The sequence below is a fragment of the Oncorhynchus tshawytscha genome, linkage group LG07 (assembly GCF_018296145.1).
Source record: "Oncorhynchus tshawytscha isolate Ot180627B linkage group LG07, Otsh_v2.0, whole genome shotgun sequence".
Classification (NCBI taxonomy): Eukaryota; Metazoa; Chordata; class Actinopteri; order Salmoniformes; family Salmonidae; genus Oncorhynchus; species Oncorhynchus tshawytscha.
This window is the reverse complement of record NC_056435.1, coordinates 10,741,901-10,758,756: the sequence shown is the minus strand read 5'-3', so window position 1 is coordinate 10,758,756 and position 16,856 is coordinate 10,741,901. Positions and strand designations below refer to the sequence as shown.

Here is a 16,856-nt window from a genome sequence, read left to right as displayed (position 1 = left end):
TTTATGTATTGATTTGTTGTTAATATAAAAACATTTTTTAAATCGATGTCATATCAAATCAAACTTTATTTGTCATTTGCGCCAAATACAAGTGTAGACTTTACCGTGAAATGCTTACTTACAAGCCTTTAACCAACAGTGCAGATCAAGAAGAGTTAAGAAAATATTTACCAAGTATACTAAAATAAAAAGTCAAAATAAAAAGTAACACAATAAGAATAACGAGGCTATATACAGTGGCGCCGGTACCGAGTCAGTGTGCGGGGGTACAGGTTAGTTGAGGTAATTTCTACATGTAGGTGGTGGTGAAATGACTATGCATAGATAATAAATAGCGAGTAGCAGCAGTGTACAAAAGGGAGAGGGGAGGGAGGGTCAATGTAAATTGTCCGGTGGTGATTTTATTAATTGTTCAGCAGTCTTATGGCTTGACCACAGAGAAAACAGTCTATAACTTGGCTGACTGGAGTCTGACAATTTGATGGGCTTTCCTCTGACACCACCTATTGTGTCGGTCCTGGATGGCAGGAAGCTTGGCCCCAGTGATGTACTGGGCTGTTCGCTCTACCATCTGTAGTGCCATACGGTCAGATGCTGAGCAGTTGCCATCCCAGGCGGTGATGTAACCGGTCAGGATGCACTCGATGGTGCAGCTGTAGAACCTTTTGAGGATCTGGGGACCCATGCCAAATCTTTTCAGTCTCCTGGAAAAGGTTTTGTCGTGCCCTCTTCACGACTGTCTTGGCATGTTTGGACCATGATAGTTCTTTAGTGATGTGGACACCAAGGAACCCGCTCCAGTACAGCCCCATCGATGTTAATGGGGGCCTGTTCAGCCCACCTTTTCCTGTTGTCCACGATCAGCTCCTTTGTCTTGCTCACATTGACCATGGCCATGCTGCTGTTCCAGTTTCAACTGACCTGAGCCCTAGGACCATGCCCCAGGACTACCTGACATGATGACTCCTTGCTGTCCCCAGTCCACCTGGCCATGCTGCTGCTCCAGTTTCAACTTCCACCTGACTGTGCTGCTGCTCCAGTTTCAACTGTTCTGCCTTATTATTATTCGACCATGCCGGTCATTTATGAACATTTGAACATCTTGGCCATGTTCTGTTATAATCTCCACCCGGCACAGCCAGAAGAGGACTGGCCACCCCACATAGCCTGGTTCCTCTCTAGGTTTCTTCCTAGGTTTTGGCCTTTCTAGGGAGTTTTTCCTAGCCACCGTGCTTCTACACCTGCATTGCTTGCTGTTTGGGGTTTTAGGCTGGGTATCTGTACAGCACTTTGAGATATCAGCTGATGTACGAAGGGCTATATAAATACATTTGATTTGATTTGATGATTGAGGGAGAGGTTGTTGTCCTGGCACCACACTGCCAGTTCTCTGACCTCCTCCCTATAGGCTGTCTCATCGTTGTCGGTGATCAGGCCTACCACTGTTGTGTCGTCAGCAAACTTAATGATGGTGTTGGAGTCGTGTTTGGCCACGCAGTCGTGGGTGAACAGGGAATACAGGAGGGGACTAAGTACACAACCCTGAGGGGCCCCAGTGTTAAGGATCAGGGTGACAGATGTGTTGTTGCCTAGTCTTTAAAAAAAATGTTTTTTTAAAGTAAGGGGTGGATCAGCTTATTATTGCGGAAAGAATGTTGCTTCCATCAAAGTAATTATCTACATAATTTCCAATCCCCCATGTATTTTTTGGGTAAATATATATATCCATACATGCATGCATACATATACACATACCTATATAGACATACATACTTTTTAAAAGAATATACCTTTATTATTATTCCCCGCAAACCCTACCACCGATCCCCCAATTGGAGTAAACTAAAAACACTTCGGCTTTTACCTTCAATTTATACATCTTATACACAGGTGGTACTGGCGCGAACCCAGAGTCTCTGGTGGCACAGCTGGCGCTGCAGTACAGCACCCTTAAACACTGCGCCACCCGGGAGGCCCTAGATATTATTGCAGGTGTAGCAAAATGCTTTTGTTCCTAGCTCCAACAGTGCAGTAGTATCTAACAATACATAAATCTAAAAGTAAAATAATGGAATTAAGAAATATATAAATCATCTACATGTATCTCTTCCCTATATAGTGCTTTTAACTGGGACTAAGTATGGTTGTGGAGGGGGTGGCTGTGGGGCCTGCATAGTCATGGTGTCCAGACCAACTCCACAACAGAGTTCTGTATCCTTTCATTCTAATACTGCCCTCGCAACTATATGTGGGAAGAAAACCATTTAATATTTTACTAAATAACACCACCACAAAATATAATGACTGAGAAACACAGTTTAGGGGTATAATGACGAATCTTCTTCAGTTTGCGTCACACTATTCTATTCCATTTGAGACGGCACTGCTTATAATATCCTTGACCTCTGATCCTAGCCACTACACTGTTAACGCCTGTCTGCAGCCCATCTGCACACTGCATGGGGCTGCGGTGGCAACAGTGGAGAGTATCGGCAGCACCAAGACCAAACTGCATCCGGTTCAGGTAAGTCCTACTATAGGGTTATATAGGGTTTTGTGATCCTAAATCCTACATGTGGATCTCACCATTCATTGTAAGGGAAGCTGATCTATGTTCTTCAAGGAGTGTATAGCCAAGGCCCACGGATCTCAGTGTGGGTTCTGTACTCCAGCCATGGTGATGTCCATGTACACTTTACTGAGGAACAAACCACAGCCCAACATGGAGGACATCAGAGAGGCTCTAGGAGGTCATTTTTATATATTTTACAGATCAAATATAAAACATAGGCTATTATTATTATTTGTGTAATATTGAGTAGTCCGAAGGTCTCTACAAAAACATTAGCTGTAGGTGCTAGCTATTTTCGAACATTATTGACAGTTTTTTGACCTCCTCAAAGGAAACCTCTGCCGCTGTACTTTCTGTGATGTGAGAAATGCCTTTAACCCATTTCCCCAAGCTAGTTGTTTGATTCAAAGCACATGTCTCTTTAACCAAAATGCACACGCTTTCTCTTTTGCTTACTTTGGCACATGTTCTGTAAAATGCATGTTACATATCACTAGGTATCAGAGAATGAAGAGGGATGTTGCCGCAATGGAGAATCAGGAGGAAAGTGCTGTATAGAGAATGGAACTAAGCAACACATGAATAGTGATGTGAGTTAAATGCTTTACATTTTAACCTAAGGAATTCCAACCTTATACTTGAGCAAGATGCGTTAGGGAATGGTATTGTCCCCTTAACCCAACGAGTCCCAACGTAACGCCGGTGTGTTTTGGACTTTTAACACCTTTTAAACATTGTGGGTTTGAGCTACAGACTTCTGGGTTGAACCTTTGGCTTTTTATATTTCTTCTGCATCCGTTAGACTTAGTGATTAATGGGGGCTGAGCTAGAGTGGTGTTTGTGAGACAAGGGCGGATCCCGAAGGGGCAGGGGGCTGGGTCTTTTACGTAAATGTCTGTGGAGTTCGAATGGTTTCAGCTACAAACTACTAAAAGCTGAGACTCGTGTCGTGGCTGAATCAGAATTAGTTAGGTAACATTGATAAATAAGATGTTATATTTACATAACAATGCTTATGTGAGATATTTGTCATTAGGATGTCTTCTTTTGGATAATACTGTTGGCAGTTTGCAGTTCTCCTTTCTCTGCTAGGGCTTAGTCACTAGGGGCCCAGAGAGGGGAGAGGTCAGGCTTGTCTTCATATGTCATTGTATCTGTTAAACCATGTAATGCTATGAAGAATATCAGAAGGGGAGGAGGACAGAATGGAGGCTTGTCTTCTTATGGGAATGTGTCTGTAACTATTGTATGTCCCCTCTGAGGTTGCCCTTATCTTGATTTAGTATATGACCTAAGAGGCTCACTGTCTCCGTGAGCTTGTCCAGGAGGGGGTGTATTTGAGATGGGAGTATCTAGAATTGAAAATTGATATATGCCATTGGATAAGGTAATGTTTTGGTCCTAAGCTCTCGTTTTAGGAGAGCAAACTGAACGACAATTTATAGCTAATGCTATCTGGCTATGGGATACTCCTCTTTCAAGTAAAGGGTTCTTTGTGAACTGTTCCTGAGATCTGTGTTTCGTCATGTGAGTTGAGATGGGTGTGTCTTGGCTATAAATGATACTAAGAACTGTTTTGTAAGCACTCTCAGAGAATTCATTTATATACACTGAAATGATCTGAGAGTCACAGGGCTATGGTGAAGCTCATATAATTAAAGATATTATAAAGTCTATAACTCTGACTTGTGTGTGGTTTGCTCTCTCAATGTTTAGTAATACAGGAAATTACCATGACACTCGCAAATATGAAAGTTTTGTGTCTATTGTGACATAGTCTAAAATATTATAATAAGCTCACATAGTTGCTGTCACAAACTCCACACAGTTGTCACTGACTAGTTGGATATTCATTTCCCAGTGAGCAAACTATTTCTGTATTCATATAAATGTCATTTTTTATCAAGTTTTTGCTTTGGCAGACCTTATTTTATGTTAATAAAAATCAGGAATGCAACTGTTTATGTCAAATTGTTTTGTGTACTAGTCTACTTGTAGCCCTGGTTGTTGTAAAAAATAAAATGGTAAAACATTTAATTGTCAGGCTAAATATAAGGGCTGGACATGCAGATAAATGAAAGACCCATAGATGAAAAGCAGATTTTTGCTGGGGTTTCGGATTAGGGTTAACATGGCCCTAAGGGGCAAAGTAGCTTTTTCAATTAAGGTCACAGTTATGAAAACTTAGGACACTAAAGAGGCCTTTCTACTGACTCTGAAAAACACAAAATGAATGATCCCCAGGGTCCCTGCTCATGCCCAGGGTCATGTTATACAAATATTTACACATGTTAAGTTTGCTGAAAATAAACTCAGTTGACAGTGAGAGGACGTTTCTTTTTTTTGCTGGGTTTAGACCCATATGTTGTATACGGTACAAAAAAATATTCATCCTGATGACTACTAAGCCACATTGTATCTATTATGCGTGTATTTATTTTGAAAGTATGAAAGTGAAAGGAGTCCATCATCCTCTCATCATCTACGCCGGGAGACTTTCAGATTTACATACTGTGACGTGGGGGAAGGAATGGTAGGTTTAGATGTGTATTTATTGTCTGTTCATTTCAATAACTTTTCAGCTTTTCGTCATCTACTTGCTGTGTGTTCGTGTCCATGCAGGTGTAAGTGTGGTGGCTATCTGCACCCTGTCCAGTCTGAAGGAGGAGATGGAGAGGGCTGTGAGGGAGATGGAGGCAGAGAGAACCAAGGGGTACCAGGCCCTGCTTCAGACCCTGCAGTGTCTAGCAAGGTAACAGGTCCGCAACATGGCTGTAAGCCCTATAACTGTTGCCTACAGATACAGATGTTCTAACATAATTTGACCAGTTTCTCACAGCAGGAAAGTAATCCTGCAGCAAAAGGACACTTTAATTAGTATGTGGATTATAATTAATGGACATGGTTGTATTGGCTGATACATTTTTAGTTAGGGTAAATCAAGTCGGACATTTTAAATGACCAACTTTAGAAGCCTTTTTAAACCTTGAGTACACCACAATTTGCATTTCCTCCTGCACAGGAAAATTCTCTGTGACAACAGAATGATCAAATTAAGAACGCACACCTGTATGTACCCAACAAACTTAACTGTGCTGGCTCAGATATTTTCTTCTCACCTTTTTAGAATGGTTCCAGCATCTATGGTCAATGCGTAACTAGGCAAGCACAGACAGTACGGCTTGGCTATGTAGTGTGAAAAGGGTGTCACTGGCCACTGTCGTTGTAACGGTTTTCTAGTGGTGATGAAGGAGAGTCGGACCAAACTGCAGCGTGTCGATTGCGATCCATGTTTAATACAACAAAGAAACACGAACTTACAAAAAAAACAATAAACGAAACAGCCTATCTGGTGCAAACTAACAGAGAGTACACATAGGACACTAAGGACAATCACCCACGACAAACTCAAAGAATATGGCTGCCTAAATATGGTTCCCAATCAGAGACAACGATAAACACCTGCCTCTGATTGAGAACCACTCCAGACAGCCATAGACTTTGCTAGACAACCCCCCTAGCTACAATCCCAATACAAACACACCAGAACCCCAAGACAAAACACACCACAATACAAAAACCCCATGCCACACCCTGGCCTGACCCAATACATGAAGAAAAACACAAAATACTTAGACCAGGGCGTGACAGAACCCCCCCCCTAAGGTGCGGACTCCCGAACGCACCTCAAAACAATAGGGAGGGTCCGGGTGGGCGTTTGTCCATGGTGGCGGCTCCGGCGCGGGACGTGGAACCCACTCAGTTAATGTCTTAGTCCCCTCGCGTCCCTGGATAGTCCACACTCGCCGCCGACCATGGCCTAGTAGTCCTCACCCAGAAACCCACTGGACTGAGGAGCAGATCGGGACTGAAGGACAGCTCGGGAGTGAGAGAAAGCTCGGGAGTGAGAGAAAGCTCGGGAGTGAGAGAAAGCTCAGGCAGGTAGGTAGATCTACCAGATCCTGGCTGGCTGGTGGTTTCAGCAGATCCTGGCTGACTGGCAGATCCTGGCTGACTGGCAGATCCTGGCAGATCTGGAAGAGTCTGGTTGACTGGCGGATCTGGAAGAGTCTGGTTGACTGGCAGATCTGGAAGAGTCTGGTTGACTGGCAGATCTGGAAGAGTCTGGTTGACTGGCAGATCTGGAAGAGTCTGGAAGAGTCTGACTGGCAGATCTGGAAGAGTCTGGTTGACTAGCAGATCTGGAAGAGTCTGGTTGACTAGCAGATCTGGAAGAGTCTGGTTGACTGGCAGATCTGGAAGAGTCTGGTTGACTGGCAGATCTGGAAGAGTCTGGTTGACTGGCGGATCTGGAAGAGTCTGGTTGACTGGCGGATCTGGAAGAGTCTGGTTGACTGGCGGATCTGGAAGAGTCTGGTTGACTAGCAGATCTGGAAGGGTCTGGCTGACTGGCGGATCTGGAAGAGTCTGGCTGACTGGCAGATCTGGCGGCGCTGGGCAGACTGGCGACGCTGGGCAGACTGGCGACGCTGGGCAGACTGGCGGCGCTGGGCAGACTGGCGGCGCTGGGCAGACTGGCGGCGCTGGGCAGACTGGCGGCGCTGGGCAGACTGGCGGCGCTGGGCAGACTGGCGGCGCTGGGCAGACTGGCGGCGCTGGCGGCGCTGGGCAGACTGGCGGCACTAGCTGCTCCATATAGGCTGACAGCTCTGGCGGCTTCTTACAGACTGACCGCTCTGGCGGCTCCGTGCTGACTGGCAGCTCCTTGCAGACTGGCAGCTCCTTGCAGACTGGCAGCTCCTTACAGACTGACAGCTCCTTGCAGACTGACAGCTCCGTGCAGACTGACAGCTCCGTGCAGACTGGCAGCTCCTTGCAGACTGGCAGCTCCTTGCAGACTGGCAGCTCCATGCAGACTGGCTGCTCCATGCAGACTGACAGCTCTGGCTGCTCCATGTAGACTGGCTGCTTCATGCAGACTGGCAGCTCGGGCTGCTTCATGTAGACTGACAGCTCTGGCTGCTCCATGCAAACTGACATCTCTGGCTGCTCCATGCAGACTGACAGCTCTGGCTGCTCCATGTAGACTGGCTGCTTCATGCAGACTGACAGCTCTGGCTGCTTCATGCAGACTGGCAGCTCTGGCTGCGCTGAACAGGCGGGAGACTCCTGCAGCGCTGTGTCGGAGGAAGGCTCTGGCTGCGCTGAACAGGCGGGAGACTCCGGCAGCGCTGGAGATGAGGAAAGCTCTAACAGCGCTAGATAGGCGGGAGACTCCGGCAGCGCAGGAGAGGAGAAAGGCTCCGACAGCGCTGGAGAAGCGAGGCGCACTGTAGGCCTGATGCGTGGTGCTGGTACTGGTGGTACTGGACCGAAGACACGCACAGGAAGCCTGGTGCGGGGAGCTGCTACCGGAGGGCTGGGGTGTGGAGGTGGTACTGGATAGACCGGACCGTGCAGGCACACTGGAGCTCTTGAGCACCGAGCCTGCCCAACCTTACCTGGCTCGATGCCCACTCTAGCCCGGCCGATACGAGGAGCTGGAATATACAGCACCGGGCTATGCACCCGCACTGGGGACACCGTGCGCACCACTGCATAACACGGTGCCTGCCCGGTCTCTCTAGCCCCCCGGTAACCACAGGAAGTTTGCACAGGTCTAGCCATACTCCCTGTGAGCCCCCCAAGAAATTTTTGGGGCTGACTCCCGGGCTTTCTTGCCAACCGTGTTCCCTCGTATCGCCGGCTCCTCTCTCCGGCTGCCTCTGCTCTCCTAAGTGCCTCCACCTGTTCCCATGGAAGGCGATCCCTTGCCATCCAATATATCGTCCCATGTCCAATCCTCATTGCGCCGCTGTTGCTGCCTTTGTTGCCTCTCCTCTTTCGGCTGCTCCTGCCTGTTGACACGCCGCTTGGTCCGTTGGTGGTGGGTGATTCTGTAACGGTTTTCTAGTGGTGATGAAGGAGAGTCGGACCAAACTGCAGCGTGTCGATTGCGATCCATGTTTAATACAACAAAGAAACACGAACTTACAAAAAACAATAAACGAAACCGAAACAGCCTATCTGGTGCAAACTAACAGAGAGTACACATAGGACACTAAGGACAATCACCCACGACAAACTCAAAGAATATGGCTGCCTAAATATGGTTCCCAATCAGAGACAACGATAAACACCTGCCTCTGATTGAGAACCACTCCAGACAGCCATAGACTTTGCTAGACAACCCCCCTAGCTACAATCCCAATACAAACACACCAGAACCCCAAGACAAAACACACCACAATACAAAAACCCCATGCCACACCCTGGCCTGACCCAATACATGAAGAAAAACACAAAATACTTAGACCAGGGCGTGACAGTTGTGCAATAGGCCAGCCGCATGGCATTAGACCACTGCATTACTCTTGCCTGAAAGCCTTATTGATGTGTTTTATTTGATCGGTTTTATGATGTCCCATGTCTACAGACCATTGGAGGCAATATCCTCAGTGTCAACCCAAAGTATGATCTCAATAGTGTCCTAGCTGCATTGGACTGCACACTACAGGTCCAGTCTAAATGTACTGTTGGGCAAAGCATTGATTCTCCTTGATTTGATCCTTTTCTTTCAGTTCGTGATCATTCAATATCACATGACCTAAATGGGAAGGACATGGTTAATCAACCATGAGTGATGCCTAGATTCATAGTATGAAACTGTCTTTTTGTTGTAGAAAATGGGACAAGGGAGATCACTCTGAATGAAGATCTCTTCACTGGCAAGACAGAGCTTTGACCAGATGAAGTCCACCTGTCCATTGACATCCCTTACTCCAAACCAGCGAGGAATAACTGCTTTACTCTCTCATTCAAACACCACTCTGGATATTGGTGATGACCTTAGTTTAACTCATAACTCCAACCTCTTTCTGTTGTAAATGTGATGTCAGCACGAAAGCATTATGCTTTATATAAAGCTTTGGGTACTGAGGATTTGGTTAATTGCTAAGTGAACATGAATAATCTGTTGAGAGGATTCCAGGTTGGAGTAATGGTCTGTTGACTGTATTGAGGATGACTGTTGATTATTGACTGTATTAAGTCTGTTGACTGTATTATGTCTGTTGACTGTGACACAGTATTTATTTTTACTTTGATCTCTGCAGTGGGAGTTTGTGGCCGCCTTCCGTCAGGCCCAGAGGAGGGAGTTTGCCTACTCCATAGTCAACGCTGGGATGAAGGTGGTCTTCAGGGAGGGCACGAACATAGTAGAGTCCCTCAACATCTACTTCGGAGGAGTAGGACCCACACTGGTCAATGTTGGACGCACATGGCAGAAGACTGACAACAACATACTTCACAGACATTGCAGACCTGGGTTCAAATACATGTGTATTTGATTATTTAAATACTTATTTTCAGTGTATTTGAGTATTTTCAAATAATGTGGCCCAAATCATCTGCAATTTCCTATAAATAGCCTACAATTTGAACGTTTTTTCAAATACAATACCTGGGTTAAATGCATGGAGGTGTATTTCATTCAGTGTATTTGAGTTTTTTCAAATACATGCCAATACTTTCAACCTGGACTCCGGGGTAGACGTAGCATAGTTAATGTAGTTCTGGAACACTCTAATTAGTATGATATGTTACGTTTTGTATGGTATTTATTAATTTGGGAATGTCCAAAATCCATTTTGTATAATATTTTATAATTTACAATTTGTATGATATGTAATGAATTGTAATTCGTACAATATATTACAGATTGCAATTCTTACAATATGTTACAAATTTGCAAACGTATGATATGTTACGAATTCCAGTTTGTTGTGGCTAACATTAGCTAGGTGGCTAATGTTAGCTAGACTAAGGGTTAGGGGTTAAGGTTAGGAGTTAGGTAAAGGGTTAATTTTACATTTAAAGTTTCATTTTTTATTTAACCTTTATTTCACTAGGCAAGTCAGTTAAGAACAAATTCTTATTTACAATGACGGCCTACCGGGGAACAGTGGGTAAATTGCCTTGTTCAGGGGCAGAACGACAGATTTTTACCTCGTCAGCTCGGGGACTCGATCCAGCAACCTTTCTGTTACTGGCCCAACATGCTAAGTAGATGCAAAGCTGCTAATTAGCTTAAATGCTAAAGTTGTCCGTGATGAGATTGGAACCCACAACCTTTGGGGTGCTAGACTTCGTGTTATACTCCTGACCCAGCACCCTATTGTCGTAGAAATGAATCAGTAAGGAGTCCAATTCAAAGTAAATTAAGTAATCTTTATTATCACAGCCGGAGAGGTTCACAAACTCAATACAAGCTTCCCTTTCAGTCCTTATAAATTGCTACACAAACAAGTCATATAAGCATGATTTACATTGTTCATTATTGAACTTGGTTCCTGCATTTGACTGATTGATACCTCACGAACCTTCTTCTCTCAAAGACGAGACCTTCAAACTGAGATGCTCCTTTTGGTTCCCAGAGAAATGTTCTGAGCATACTGCCAAATTGTTTATCAGTATGGAAGGGATTCCTCCCATATACAATCAATCAGTCACTCTCAAGAACCCAACCAAGACAGGTTATTAGAAAAGCAGCATTATACCAAACATACGATCTGATACACAGAGAAATTTCCATCACACGCCCTCCTTTTATCACTCTGTGATAATTATTGTTACATATTAAGGTAAGCATTAGATTATGGCTTACACTATCAAAGAAGGTTATATCAAAACACTTCTATTAAAAGTAAAACCAGACACTTTATCCTGTCAAACCCTTCACTCTGGGCTGTACAATCTAACTAGTAACCAATCCTTATTCCATACAATCAAATCAAATTATATTGGTCACATACACATGGTTAGCAGATGTTATTGCGAGTGTAACAAAAGTGCAGCAATATTTAACAAGTAACATCTAACAATTCCCCAACAAATACCTAATACATACAAATCTATTGGTATAGGAATGGAATAAGAATATATATATATATGGATGAGCAATGACAGAGTGCATAGGCTAAGATGCAAATGATAGTATAGAATACAGTATATACACATGAGATTAATAATGTTTACATATCTTGCATTACTCAAGTGGCATTATTAAAGTGACTAGTGTTCCATTTATTAAAGTGGCCAATGATTTCAAGTCTGTATGTAGGCCTCAGCCTATCTGTGCTAGTGATGGCTGTTTAACAGTCTGATGGCTTTGAGATAGAAGCTCTCGGTCCCAGCTTTGATGCACCTGTACTGACCTCGCCTTCTGTATGGTAGCGTTGTGAACAGGCAGTGGCTCGGGTGGTTGTTGCCTTGATTATCTTTTTGGCCTTCCTGTGACATTGGGTGCTGTAGGTGTCCTGGAGGGCAGGTAGTTTGCCCCTAGTGATGCGTTGTGCAGACCGCACTACCCTCTGGAGAGCCCTGCTCTCAATTGTGTATCTGTAAAAGTTTGTGAGGGTTTTGGTTGACAAGCCAAATTTCTTCAGCCTCCTGAGATTGAAAAGGTGCTGTTGCTCCTTCTACACCGCACTGTATGTGTGGGTGGACCATTTCAGTTTGTCAGTGATGTATACACAGAGGAACTTTCCACCTTCTCCACTGCTGTCCCGTCAATATGGATATGGATAGGGGGTGCTCCCTCTGTTATAGGGGGTGCTGTTTCCTGATGATCTCCTTTGTTTTGTTGATGTTGAGTGAGAGGTTATTTTCCTGACACCACAATGATGAGCTTGGAAGGTACTATGGTGTTGAATGTTGAGCTATAGTCAATGAACAGCATTCTTACATAGGTATTCCATATCCCTTACACTTGTAAAATCATTGCAGTAGAATGGTTTAATTTAAGACCTTAATTTCATACCGTTACACAAATGCTTTATTACACAATTTATGGAAATTCTATCATCCTGAGCAGGGGGGAGAACATGGATATACTTTTCATGACCTTCAGTGAGTTCCATATAGTCCTCATTATTTTCATCATTCTCATAAGCAAATGGCATTTCTTTTAGCCCAATCAAACTAACAGTCCATCATTACTTTTAAGACATGTCAGTCAGGTCAGTCAATCCAGAAAATTTCAAGAACTTTGAATGTTTCAGGAGCTAGCCTGGTACAGGAAAGGAAGACCCAGAGTTACCTCTGCTGCAGAGGATAAGTTCAGTAAAGTTAACTTCACTTCACCTGCAGCCCAAATATATACTTCAGAGTTAAAATAACAGACACTGCTCAACATCAACTCTTCAGATGAGACTGCAGCAATTCAACCATGAAGGCCTGATTCATGCAAAGAAACCACTTCTAAAGGACACCAATAATAAGAAGATACTTGCTTGAGCCAAGAAACAAGAGAAATGGATATTAGACTGGTGAAAATCTGTCCTTTGATCTGATGAGTCCAAATTTGAGATTTTTGGTTCCAATTGCTGTGTCTTTGTGAGACGCAGAGTAGGTGAATGAATGATCTCCGCATTTGTGGTTCCCACCATGAAGCATGGAGGAGGAGGTGTGATGGTGTTGGGGTGCTTTGCTGGTACCGGTCTGTGATTTATTTAGAATTAAAGGCACATTTAACCAGCATGGCTACCACAGCATTCTGCAGCGATACGCCATCCCATCATTTGTTTTTCAAGAGGACCCAGACCCAACACACCTCCAGGCAGTGTAAGGGCTATTTGACCAAGAAGGAGAGTGATGGAGTGCTGCATCAGCTGACCTGGCCTCCGCAATCACCTGACCTCAACACAATGGAGATGGTTTGGAATTAGTTGGACTGCAGAGTGAAGGAAAAGCAGCCAACAAGTGCTCAGCATGTGGGAACTCCGTCAAGACCGTTGGAAAAGCATTTCAGGCGAAGCTGGTTGAGAGAATGCCAAGAGTGTGCAAAGCTGACATCAAGGCGAAGGGGGACTACTTTGAAGAATCTTAAACAATCAAAATAGATTTTATATTTTAACACTTTTTTTGGTTACTACATGATTCCATGTGTTATTTCATAGTAATGTCTTTATTTTTATTCTACAATGTAGAAAGTAGTCAAAAATTATGAAAAACCCTTGAATGAGTAGGTGTGTCCAAACTTTTGACTGGTACTGTATGTAAATGTGACATTTCAGTTTTGTACTATTATGCACTGTATATAGTTATAAACATACTAAAACGGGATCTAGTCAGTTTCCAACCGTCCCTCATTTGGAACAATGATCACTCACATGTTCCACGCCACCTCAGGAACATATTGACTTGTAGAGGGAAGACAGAGAATATTCTGTTGTTTAGTAATAATGTTTAATCATTTCACACCACCCTTGATGAGAATGAGATTGGGGCAAGGACCACAAAGCCTGTACTATCAATGTCCCAATTATGGTTCGCCCAAGCTACAATCTAGTAGGTTTTCTGATAACCTCCCGAAACTCCCTGGATTCTTAATTCATTTCAGAAGCCACCTGCAGGATGAGCAGTGCACCCTCCCCTCACTTTGTGCTCTCCTCACAGTTTAAGGGCAGCGCTCTGTCTCTCCTTCTCGCCTTTCCGAATCATAAATAGAACTATTGCTAAATTATCCAACCCAAATTTAGAATGTCAGTCCCTAGTGCTTCACGTTGAGTCCACCACTCGGCGCTCTTTCTTCTGGAGTTTCTTCATTTGCTTCTTCAGATAGCTTTACCGTTCATCCTCCCAATGGCACACTTGTAACTCATGCACATCAAAGTGAATGGCCTTTGATAATGTACCGATTTCAATATCTGGGGAATAATCGGATTTTCCCAAACAGACACATTTTTTACCTGAGCCTCCACCACCTTTCCTTTACGGTCCATTCTGTCTTGTCCATTTTCCGACCAGTACACCAGCAGAATGAGAGAGGTTTAGACGTGATCTCTCTCCATGCTCACTCCACATGGACGGTCTCCGGACTCATGCCTCACTCCTGAGAGAAAAGGCCATAGTGAACGGCATTGTTGCCATTACTTCAGCCGGTTAGAGGGGAAGGGGCTCACACTGTTCTCGGTCGAATGATTCAACCACAGGGCATTTATGAAACTTTTCACTGTATGACAAATTATTACATTTCCAATATTCTTAATACAAATTTCTAAGAGAAATGTCAAAGAGAAAGACAACACACTGTTGAAACCATTTTTAAAATTGACTTATACTCCTTTATCATTTTGGAGACCTCACCACAGCGTTATAGTGTCAGGGAGTTAGAGGGCTAACTCTTAGGGAGAATTCCAGGTCATACAGCAGACCCAATCTGGTGAGATTTGTTTTGACACAAGACAAAAACAAAACAAACAACACTTCTTCATATTTACATATTATACTTGAATCTCACCCAATGTCTCTAGCCTTTCTAGCGAGGGTGATCAGGTCTCACCAGAAAGTCAGGACAGAGGTCATTCAACACCATTAATTAACTGAGTGTTATTTTCCCTTTGCTTTCAGACTCATTATTTAAAGACATTTCAAACATTCTGTGTACCAGGTTTACATTGGGGTTTTCAGTACATTTCTAGATAGATACTTCAGAAAATTGTATGTGTGCCATTTAAAGGTGCATCCTTTCTAACCCGTGAAGAACCACAGTAAACCCAAATAAAAAGACCCCACACAATAAATCAGACACGGTATTAAACACCACTAACAAATATGCATAACAGGTGGGTTGTGTGTGTGCTGGCATTTGTGGTAAAACGTAAGGCAAAAACAAACAAATGGCCAGGCCTTACTCAATTGGGAGCTGGGTACCTTTACACTTAATAGAACATCAGATTTTCACTAACTGCTCTCCCAAGGCAACAGCCTCTGGAAACATTTCAAAGGGCGAGATCCACATCAAAGAGACCTGTACGGGCAACGTTCCCAATGCTGCACCATCAGCAGCCTCCTTTGGCACGGACGCAGTGGGCAAGGCAGTCAAGCTATTTCAACGAAGCCTGGTCTCTGATCGGTTTGTGTTGTCACGCCAACTCCTATGGACAATGACCATAGGAGTTGGCAAGACTGCACGAACAGATCTGGGACCAGGCTAGCTCCAATGTTCTGTTCTCACAGGCTTCTCAATGGCTTATAAAGACATACTGTTTCGATGTGTTTGCTGTACTCTTACCAGATGTTACGGTGTATGATCTCAGGATGCTTGTGAGAAACTGATGAGGCGCTTGAAGCCGGTCATGGAAAATCATCCCAAATATACATGGCAACAATGAATAATCAACAAACATCCACCAGGCTATAATAAACTCAATATAATGATGTTTACGTGTCAATCTCCATAATGGTATAGCATACAATAACTTGTGTTCTTTCCCACAGATTGCCAGAAGGTCAGCTAATCTGCAACTGGCTTTTTCATGTACGTAGCCTGTCAATATAGTAGACTGCAGTGTGTAATGAAGCAATGCAACGTATCAATCACTGACTGTCGTAAGGCCGTGATCACTGCAATGGCACGATTACGGCGCTCATATTAGGAAAGTCTCAGTCACAAGGAGGCTATCCTAATATGGGCACCGTATGGATTCCAGGGGACCTCACACGGGTGTGGACTGGGAGAACAGCGTGGGTCCAGCCTACTATTACTTCACCTTCGGGGCCTGCTACTCAGAAGGAGATTGACTGTCTCACTGGAGATCATGAAGTACAGTAGTATGACCTTTTGTCGAAATCAGTGAAATGTTAATTAACACTACTTCATACTGTACCTGCAGGCATGCCTTAGAACTCGCAATAAGCATGTATGAGCCTTTGATTTATGTTGTGTCTCAAGGACGTCATTGGCTTTATACAATTAACTGTGTGTTTGTTGCAGAATCTCAGAACAGATATTGTGATGGCTGTTGGAAGAAGCCTTAACCCAGCTCTAGATATAGGACGGGTACAGCACTGTATAGCCCTCACAGGTCTAGTGGCTATATATTTCTACAGTATTATGGATCAATAATGGGTCATCTTCAGTAGCATACATTCCAATATGAGTTGAGACAAAGTTAACATGATGCTATATATTCAGGATTGAGGGAGGCTTTGTCCAGGGCATAGGTCTGTACACCATAGAGGAGATGCAGTTCTCTCCTGAGGGGGTTCTGATGACCAGGGGTCCGTTCCAGTACAAGATTCCTGCCCTTTGATGTCCACCACAACACACAGAACCCACATGCCATCTACATGTCCAAGGCAAGACAAACGACATCACTTGACACATCCATAAAGGCATCAGTTAGGCCTAAATACAGATCATTTTCTGGACTGAACGATTTGCACCATGCCACATTGTCAAGTTCAAGTTTGTCGGGTAAAACACAAAATGCTTTCACTC

General features: G+C 44.0%; 1 protein-coding gene across 1 annotated transcript; it reads left to right on the top strand.

The window, feature by feature from the left end:
* The first annotated feature begins 3,958 nt into the window (after nt 1-3,958).
* Nucleotides 3,959-10,198, top strand: LOC121846769 (aldehyde oxidase 1-like). Its single transcript, XM_042324095.1, has 3 exons — nt 3,959-4,099; nt 5,195-5,324; nt 9,688-10,198. Coding segments are annotated over exons 1-3 (366 nt in total). The 5' UTR covers nt 3,959-4,097; the 3' UTR covers nt 9,922-10,198.
* Nucleotides 10,199-16,856: the final 6,658 nt, after the last annotated feature.

What these genes read in the sequence shown, in the direction of transcription:
- LOC121846769 (XM_042324095.1), top strand. An exon ending in ACCCTGCAGTGTCTAGCAAG is followed by an intron (nt 5,325 to 9,687) that starts GTAACAGGTCCG and finishes TGATCTCTGCAG; the next exon opens with TGGGAGTTTGTGGCCGCCTT.